Source organism: Neolamprologus brichardi, chromosome 10, assembly GCF_056152115.1.
Source record: "Neolamprologus brichardi isolate AB-2024 chromosome 10, ASM5615211v1, whole genome shotgun sequence".
Classification (NCBI taxonomy): Eukaryota; Metazoa; Chordata; class Actinopteri; order Cichliformes; family Cichlidae; genus Neolamprologus; species Neolamprologus brichardi.
Window position 1 is genome coordinate 15,643,994 of NC_142113.1, and position 9,976 is coordinate 15,653,969.

General features: G+C 39.7%; 1 protein-coding gene across 1 annotated transcript; it reads right to left on the reverse strand.

Moving 5' to 3' along the window:
- Positions 1-15: 15 nt before the first annotated feature.
- gng8 (guanine nucleotide binding protein (G protein), gamma 8) lies at positions 16-2,311 on the reverse strand. Its single transcript, XM_006799981.3, has 3 exons — positions 2,225-2,311; positions 1,403-1,500; positions 16-474 (listed from the first exon to the last, which is right to left on the reverse strand). Exons 2-3 carry the CDS (start codon positions 1,484-1,486, stop codon positions 346-348), a joined length of 213 nt encoding a protein of 70 aa, XP_006800044.1. The 5' UTR covers positions 1,487-1,500; positions 2,225-2,311; the 3' UTR covers positions 16-345.
- Between the last annotated feature and the right edge of the window lie 7,665 nt (positions 2,312-9,976).

Below are 9,976 nucleotides of genomic sequence, written 5' to 3' on the forward strand. Positions count from 1 at the left end.
TGTTTAAAGACGGTGAGCTTTATTCGGCTATTCATTTGACAACAAAAAGATTAATACCGAGATTAATAGCGAGCAACAACCCGGTGACAACTTAAATATGCAGTTTTGTTAATATGTAAACTGTGTGCACAGTGGGAGATGCAGCAGCAGTGGCTTGTTTAAATGAACTTTGCACTCTTTTCAATAAATCTTTATTGCCATTCTTATCGTGCTGAACACACAGTCATTTGACATGTGAGGAAATCGCTACCTAAATGAAAAACGGAATGCTGTTTTAAAATAATCCTAATAAACAAAGTGTTTGTCATTGTTTAGGTGTGTGTGTGTGTATTTTGCACAAGAGAGTTATAGGATTTCACAGAACAATTTCTTCTCTCGAAACGGGTTCTCAGATGAAGGCACTGGAGTCACCAACGGGTCCTCTTTGGCATGAGCTTCACAGTAGGCCATCAGTTCAGCTGCTGCTTTGGATACCTGTGAAAGCAGACTGTGTTTAAGTGAGTCAGTGATCATAAAAGGGCAAGATAAGATGTTAAGTATGAGCTCATCTGTTCCAATTGTGTGTGTGTGTGTGTATATATATATGTATATGTATACATGTATACATTCTCCTAAGAAATTAAAGTTAGTGCATAGAAAAATGTTTGAAAAACTAATGATTTCACTTCGCTTACTACACAGAATAAGAAAGAGAAGTGGGAGGATCTCTGCATAACTAAGCAAGAGGACAAGTCGATTAAAGTCTCTGGATATCAGATGGCAGGCTCATTAAATGGCACTCATGAAGTCCCTCCAGGATATCTGAGACTGGCCAATAACAGTAAGAAAGAACAAATAAGCAGGAAAACACAGATATTGGACAGAGGCAAATTGGAAAAGTGCTATACACAATGATATCTGAAGTCATTTGAGCGAGGGGCTGGAAGAGTGCTTGATATGAGGAAGCGTGATGATTTGATGGTACGTGCAGTGCCAGGCTGGAGTGAAATCATTGAACCAGGTCATATAGCTCCAAACTATGCAAGAACTTTTTAAAAGGAAGCTGTCAGCTGGTATTCTGTTAAAAGGAGTGGACAGTACCATCATCAGATCTAAACCCTGGTTGAACATTTGTGGGTCTCTAAGCAAGAGCACATATCTACAATAATAAAGATTCACACACCTGTAGTTGCTGCAAATAAGCGGTTCTTTGTCAAAAGTATAAATACATAAATACATCTGATAAATAAAAGCATGTAAAATGTAACTTTTTATTGAAAGTTTCCGAGACACACTGAAGTACAAAGGAAGAACATGTGGTGCCATAACTGAAGTGAATACTTGCTCATCTGAAGACTTTTCAATTCACACCGCCTTATTTGTGCCCTTGCTTTGTTTCCAGTCACTGTCTGTGTGGACTCACCATCATCCTCTCTATGTTGACCTCCAGTTTCAACTGCTCTACTGTTTTTCGAGCATCTGCAATCTTGGCCATGTTGTTAGACATCCTGCCCTCTCCCGCTTGGATCAGCCATCATGTAGCAAATTTAAAAACAAGACACAAAAGTACAGATTTACCAATAAAGAAATGTGGTTGTAGAAAACAAGTTTGCTCTTATAAAGAGCAATATAAAGAACATTGTCACAAATGATCAATGTGAGACATTATTGAAGGTATCTGAGGTGCTGGTTAGAGTCTGTTTCAATTTGCTTGTTAATTCTGCTCCCTGGGTCTCAGCTGCAAGAGGAACAGGGAGGGTCTCAAAGGAGAAGGGCAGGGGAGCGGAGGTAGCGCAGCCCTCCCAAGGGGGTGGCATCCGCTAGCAGAGATTGTAAATACACCTTATATTAACATGTTGCTCTTGCACAATATATCTGTCATAAAGTTCACATTTAGTTGTTTTTCAAATCTCAGCTTTTCTTTATAAGTAGATGCTGTTATGTTTTTTGAGTTTAAAAGACACATTCAAGTACCATCTTTATGATCCTCATAATAGGCGAGTAAATAAAAAGCCAGCAACAGCAGGCCTTTAAAAAAAAAACTTTGTTAGAAATAATTAAAAGGAAATTCAATATAAGTCATTTCTAGTGCTAATAGAATTCATGCAGCACATAGCAGATGTGCCATATAATTCATGTGTGGAAATATTTGAAATAGGCTGCATCTGTGCATCTGTATAAAATATGAGGATGATGATGATAAAGAAAATTTGCAGTCACTCATAATAGTTCCAAACATACTCACAACAAAGACCGACAGCAAACGACTGGCTCCTGGAGCGAAAGTACACTTGTCCTCCGCCACAGCAACTTGTAGCTCCGAATGAAGTGAGATGAATGGCAGAGACGAAGTGGATATCTTCACTGGGCTTCCAACCTTCACATAATTAGCGATGGATCTGCCTATGGGATGGGCTCAGTGCAGCAGTGCAACAGTTAAAGGCAACATGTGGTATGACCTTCATTTCTACACTCTCTATCACTCATACATCTGAGATTACACCGAAGACAGAGAGTTAAATGTAGCTTTTAAAAAAGATGGAATATGGCTGAAATAACAGTTGTGTGGAATAAAGTGTATTTGATCATAACACCTCAACAGAACAGACAGTTATTTTCCGTGACTTTGCATAACATGCTTGTGTATAAAATATCAAAATATCAAACCTTAAATTCTTGGAATGACTGAGTACATTAAAATGAGTTGGACTGGGATTGTTCTAAGACAGGATAATGTTTATGAGAAAGGTATTAAGTCAGAATATGTAAAATAAGGCTTTATAAACTTTTATTTGAAATTCTCACATGTGCTTGTGTTTAAAGAAGCCATGCAACAGAAAACAATTACTAATTAAGTTCCAAATAAATATGTTAAGAGTCTAATTCTATCACACACAAGAACACTTGAATATAACCTCTGGTAAATTTGCATGTTCAGTGACAGAGTTTTTGTCAAGGGGAGGATTTTCTCAGAAACAGAGTTATTTCTCTCATATTTTAGCGATCCTCTTCAAGGCTGCCAGTCTTTCCGGTAGAGCTGACTATTATTCCACAGAGCAGCAGGGAGCAAAGTGGCAGTGTGATGGAGTTAAATGTCAGATGCCTCATTAACATTTGTTTCCCTGTAGTAATTGGTCTTGCTTCATGGACGATATAAGCCTTTATAGCAAAAAGAGCTTCTGGTTCACTTATCCCTCCTCTGTCATTTAAAAAGTCTATACAGTAATGTGTGAAAGTCTTGAGTCACCACTCAATTCTTTATTTTTGTTACAAAAATGGAAAATAGGTACAGCTGTTTATCAAAATGTGAAATCATAGGGTACATGTAAATACAGACTGAGTATTAGTAAAACTGAGTTTGTACCATTCTGATGAGCCCGAAAGTGAATGATTTGAAATGACCACCTTTATTCTTGAACCAAACATTTCACATTTGGATTCATCACTCAATAAGACCTGTTGCCAGTCCAGTTATTTTGTAATTTCACACCTCAGCCTTTTATCCCTGTTTCCCTTCCTTAAGAATGGCTTCTTGACAGCCACCCTCCCACTGAGATCATTTCTGATGAGGCTTCAGTGAAAAGTAGTTGAATCAACTGAAGGTCCAGATGCATTTCTTGAGTCCTGTGACTTTTTTCTATTACTTAAGGACATGACTTTTAGATATTGTTCATCTGCTGTAGTTAGATTTTTTTTTTTTAGGCCTGACAATTCTTCTTCTGTCCTCCACTTGTCCAGTTTCCTCAGTTTTTTAAGGGCACACTGAACACCATGCTCAATGATGCCAAGGTTTTGGAATCACCCCCTTGGTGGAAAAATACAGTTTTAATTTTAACATAACTGTGTTATCTTTGGTATTTTTAAGATTCAGCTACACAATTTGAATGTTTTTCAGAATGGAATAACATGTTTTTAACACAGGCTGCCAGTAACAAAGTGCCTCAAGGTAAAATTTTAAATTGGCTGTCTTTTATGTGCAAACACACAGTTCTGGTTCATCTCTTGAGTTAGATATTTGTTTTATAGATCAATGTTAAGTGGCTTAACAAGCAAACAAAACATATTTATCTGAAAATGGTCGGTTTAAGGACTGGACAGAAAATTTGTTAAAAAGCAGCTAATCTCCAAATAATAACTAACAAATAAAAGCCTGAGAATCAGATTCTGTTGGGCAGCTAATCAGTGTTTGCTGGGCAGCAAGGTGGAGCAGTGGTTAGCAATGTTGCATCACAGCAAGAAGGTCCTGACTCCCTCACCTGGCCGTGGCCTTTCTGAGTGGAGCTGGCATGCTTTCTTGTTTGCGTGGGTTCTCTCTGGGCACTCCAGCTTCCTCCTACAGTCTAAACACATGCAGTAAATAGAGTTAGGTTCACTGGTGAATCTCAATTGCCCATAGGTGTGAATGTGAGTGCAAATAGTTGTCTGTCTCTCTGTGTTAGCCCTGCATCAGGCTGGATGCCCCCCTCCGCCCACCCCAATATAGCAGCTGGGATAGACTCCAGCCTTCCCTGCAACCCCAATAAGGACAAGCGGAAGAGAATGGATGGATGGACAGATTCTGTTGTGCTTCTTATGAATTCAGTGACAACATTTGTAAACTCAATCCATCTGTCCAGTCAACAAAACAACGTGTCTCTTCTGACATTCTGTTCATTCATAATAGATGCTACACCATATGAATGAAAGCAGAGAGGAGATCTATACACAGCTTCAACTAAGATGTTTTTAAACTCATCTAGAGTTAATGTTTATAATGTGTTTTGACATAGAAATAAGAGCATGCATTGCCAGCTAACCAAACATAGCGAGTGTGCCATTTACTATACAAACAGTAATGAGTTTGGGCGTAGCTGCTGTTTTCTCCATATAAATTGTTGTCTAAATTGTTGTCATAACGTCTGCTTGATTCTTGTAATCTCTGCTGATTGTCCACAGAGGTCCTCACGGTGACTTACGGTGTGCTGTACACATAAACAGTTCTGTTACACATTCTCATTTTCTTTTGTAACCTTCATTAAGGTCAGTGTGGCTAGGAAACAAGACTGTAAAACATAGTCTTTACTAAGGCAAGAAGAAGATCCAGAAATGACCTATTTAGAAAATATGAGTACCTTGAATTCATGATGGTGACTGTTGTAAACATATCTAAGCCAGACCAATTTATAAAAAGAGACCCAGTCCTCCTGGATGTCACGCACGATGTATTTTTTGTCATATCATGCTGAAAACAAACCGGTTTTTCAAGTTTGTGGCTCTGGCTGCATGTGTGACACACTCATCTGTAATGCAGGTAAAGGGCTACAAAAGATTCATAACCATCATTTTCAGGTTTGGAAATATTTGGAAACCAAATAGATTTTTCTTTTGTTCTCGTGTACTTGTTTTTATTATTATTTTCACAGAAAAAAAGTTTAAGTAAATAACAATAATAGAAAAAGGAACAATAGAAATTAATAAAGTGTGTGTGTGTGTGTGTGTGTGTGTGTGTGTGCGTGGGCGCTGGTCATTCACAATCCCTCCATTTGTAGCATGTTGACATATATATGGCAGGCAGTCAGACATGCCCCATCTCCTGAGATGTTCCGCTTATAGAAATTTGGAATTACAGAACCGAAGTGGCTAAAGTAAATGTTCCTTACTTCACTGAATGATTTACATTTTAGGAGGAAATGTCTCACTTTTAACCTCACCTCTCAAACAGTGATCACATGTTCTTCTAATCTTTCAGTTGCCACGACCTCGTGTGTCTTCCTTGTTCAATTGCCAGTTTGTGGTCCTACATTTGGTTAGGATTTGACTCTGTTTTTCTGTTTCTGACACCTAAGATACATTCTGCTAATTCATACCTGTTTTTAGGGCCAGATAAACTCTTCTTCCCAGAGATAGATTTCTTTTCATTTTGTTAGAATTTGGTTTACACTGATAGGTGTTTGGAAAGCAGTGTGGTGAGACAAGTCTGATTATGATTGGCAGAATATCTCTTAAAGACAGACAGTCTCAATACCAACTGACATAGGTTGCTTGTTTCTGGCCTTATCTCTTAGGCTGGGAGAGCCTTGAATTAGAGGGATTCTTAGGGCTGGATGCAAGATTATAAAAAATGTTCCAATTCTGTTCAGCAGGGGTTTGTTAGTGTTTTCCTGTGTACATGTAAACTGTATCTGTAGACAGTCTGTTGGGCGTTTATCCCAACAGGTGTGGCTCTGATGACTCACTGCACCCTTTACTTCTCTACTCTACAGCACCGTGGATAGGATGACACTATCAGATATTTTAAGCCAGATTTTAATTATAATTTAGAAGTTATCTTAATTGCATTTGCGGCTCTTAGGGCTTTTTGTTTTAGTTTTCTTTCACTTCCATGAAATTTCCTAATCTTGTTATGGTTCAGCTCATCTGTAAATCATTTTGAATAACTCACCCACCTAAGTGAAAATCATCTAAAAGTGCTGTATACTGCCAAACACAACCTAAATGGCAAGAATAAAGAGGACAAAGTAAGTCCACCAGAAATGAGGAGAAATTCTACAGTGGGGCAAAAAAGTATTTAGTCAGCCACCAATTGTGCAAGTTCCCCCACTTAAAATGATGACAGAGGTCAGTAATTTGCACCAGAGGTACACTTCAACTGTGAGAGACAGAATGTGAAAAAAAAAATCCATGAATTCACATGGTAGGATTTGTAAAGAATTTATTCGTAAATCAGGGTGGAAAATAAGTATTTGGTCAATAACAAAAATACAACTCAATACTTTGTAACATAACCTTTGTTGGCAATAACAGAGGTCAAACGTTTACTATAGGTCTTTACCAGGTTTGCACACACAGTAGCTGGTATTTTGGCCCATTCCTCCATGCAGATCTTCTCAAGAGCAGTGATGTTTTGGGGCTGTCGCCGAGCAACACGGACTTTCAACTCCCGCCACAGATTTTCTATGGGGTTGAGGTCTGGAGACTGGCTAGGCCACTCCAGGACTTGCAAATGCTTCTTACGGAGCCACTCCTTTGTTGCCCGGGCGGTGTGTTTTGGATCATTGTCATGTTGGAAGACCCAGCCTCGTTTCATCTTCAAAGTTCTCACTGATGGAAGGAGGTTTTGGCTCAAAATCTCACGATACTTGGCCCCATTCATTCTGTCCTTAACACGGATCAGTCGTCCTGTCCCCTTGGCAGAAAAACAGCCCCATAGCATGATGTTTCCACCCCCATGCTTCACAGTAGGTATGGTGTTCTTGGGATGCAACTCAGTATTCTTCTTCCTCCAAACACGACGAGTTGAGTTTATACCAAAAAGTTCTACTTTGGTTTCATCTGATCACATGACATTCTCCCAATCCTCTGCTGTATCATCCATGTGCTCTCTGGCAAACTTCAGACGGGCCTGGACATGCACTGGCTTCAGCAGCGGAACACGTCTGGCACTGCGGGATTTGATTCCCTGCCGTTGTAGTGTGTTACTGATGGTGACCTTTGTTACTTTGGTCCCAGCTCTCTGCAGGTCATTCACCAGGTCCCCCCGTGTGGTTCTGGGATCTTTGCTCACCGTTCTCATGATCATTTTGACCCCACGGGATGAGATCTTGCGTGGAGCCCCAGATCGAGGGAGATTATCAGTGGTCTTGTATGTCTTCCATTTTCTGATGATTGCTCCCACAGTTGATTTTTTCACACCAAGCTGCTTGCCTATTGTAGATTCACTCTTCCCAGTCTGGTGCAGGTCTACAATTCTTTTCCTGGTGTCCTTCGAAAGCTCTTTGGTCTTGGCCATGGCGGAGTTTGGAGTCTGACTGGTTGAGGCTGTGGACAGGTGTCTTTTATACAGATGATGAGGTCAAACAGGTGCCATTCATACAGGTAACGAGTGGGGGACAGAAAAGCTTCTTACAGAAGACGTTACAGGTCTGTGAGAGCCAGGGATTTTCCTTGTTTGAGGTGACCAAATACTTATTTTCCACCCTGATTTACGAATAAATTCTTTACAAATCCTACCATGTGAATTCATGGATTTTTTTTTCACATTCTGTCTCTCACAGTTGAAGTGTACCTCTGGTGCAAATTACTGACCTCTGTCATCATTTTAAGTGGGGGAACTTGCACAATCGGTGGCTGACTAAATACTTTTTTGCCCCACTGTAAATGTCTTCACAGGATCTGCGCGTATCTTAATCAAAAAGATTGTGCACAGATTTTACCTTCATGGGAGTTGAGCCAGTGGGAAGTCCATTATGAAAACTAGAGAAAGTCAATACTGGATAACTGCCAGTCTCTGATTTGACCACAAATTCCTCTTGAATATACTGAGAAGGTATCTGTATGAAGGTTAAAGTTGAACCATAAACTTTGGGGAAACAATACTATATGGAAAGTGAGGGACAATTTTATTAAGTTTAATCTAAAAACTATGGATTGGGGTGGTTTTAAATGTGCTTAAAGCTTGTTTATACACTGACTGGATACTTTTTAGGTAATTCAATTCAATTCAATTCAATTTTATTTATATAGTGCCAAATCACAACAAATGTCGCCTCAAGGTGCTTCATAGATACAGAGAAAAGCCCAACAATCATATGACCCCCTATGAGCAAGCACTTTGGCGACAGTGGGAAGGAAAAACTCCCTTTTAACAGGAAGAAACCTCCGGCAGAACCAGGCTCAGGGAGGGGCGGCCATCTGCTGCGACCGGTTGGGGTGAGAGAAGGAAGACAGGATAAAAGACATGCTGTGGAAGAGAGACAGAGATTAATAACAGACATGATTCAATACAGAGAGGTCTATTAACACATAGTGAGTGAGAAAGGTGACTGGAAAGGAAAAACTCAATGCATCATGGGAATCCCCCGGCAGCCTACATCTATTGCAGCATAACTAAGGGAGGAGTCAGGGTCACCTGGTCCAGCCCTAACTATATGCTTTAGCAAAAAGGAAAGTTTTAAGCCTAATCTTAAAAGTAGAGATAGTGTCTGTCTCAGTACAGCTTGGTAGTGCCGAGTTGAACACCATTTTGCTTTCCAAGCTGTCATACTTTGTGGCATAGATTCAACAGGGTGCTGGAAACATTCCTCAGCTCATACTGTAATCAATGATTTCATTATTTAGGGGGAGCTAGTATTTGGTTTCCTCATATCTAGGGCATTTTTGGGGAAAATAGTGATCTTATTATTATTATTATTGTTTAGTACAGAACTTCCCAAAGTGTGGGGCCCGCCCCCTAGGGTGCCAAGGTAGGTCTCCCCTGCATAATTGCTTTTCCCTTTGTGGGGAGCATGCGCTGGGCTGTTCAAATCACAGACAAACAGTATCCCACATTCTTGATTTTTAGTTCACACACACTTGTTGTAATGACTAACTACTCCTGACATTTTAGAGATGTTAGCTCTTTATACAGTAAAGTTACAGTGGGCTACAAAGAATGCAGGCTGATCCTGCCACGGTTTGTTCCCCCTGTCTAAATCACGGACTAACAGTATCCCACAGTTGTTTATGTTTTTAAACCCATTTTGCACAGACAGGCATTTTTTGAAAAATATATTGATAACAATGTTGAATATTATTACACAGGAAAAAAAACAAATACAAGTAAAATAATTACACCGAGACGCCTCTGCCTTTGTAAATAGAGGGACAGTAACTGCGTGTGTATATGTAAGCGTGTAAAACCTGAAGATAGATACAAAATACTGTTAATCTGACTTGCTGCCATTCTGCAATTCATCTCATGTAAACAATAACGTGGCGCACAGCGTGACGTGAAAAAAGGCATATACCTTTGACGTTGCACAACGAGCTCTGCATTTACGTGTGGAGGAAAGGTCCAAACGCACAGAAACAATTGTGTTTTCAAAATTACCCGTGTAGGTGTGGACGTAGCATAAAAGAGTTAGTAGTTTATTTTCTTACTACCTGTAATTTATTGCAGTTTACTTGTATTTGCTTAATTGTTTACTAAATGTTTGAGATGTGAAATAAACCGCAATGGAGCACAATATGGGTGTGTGTG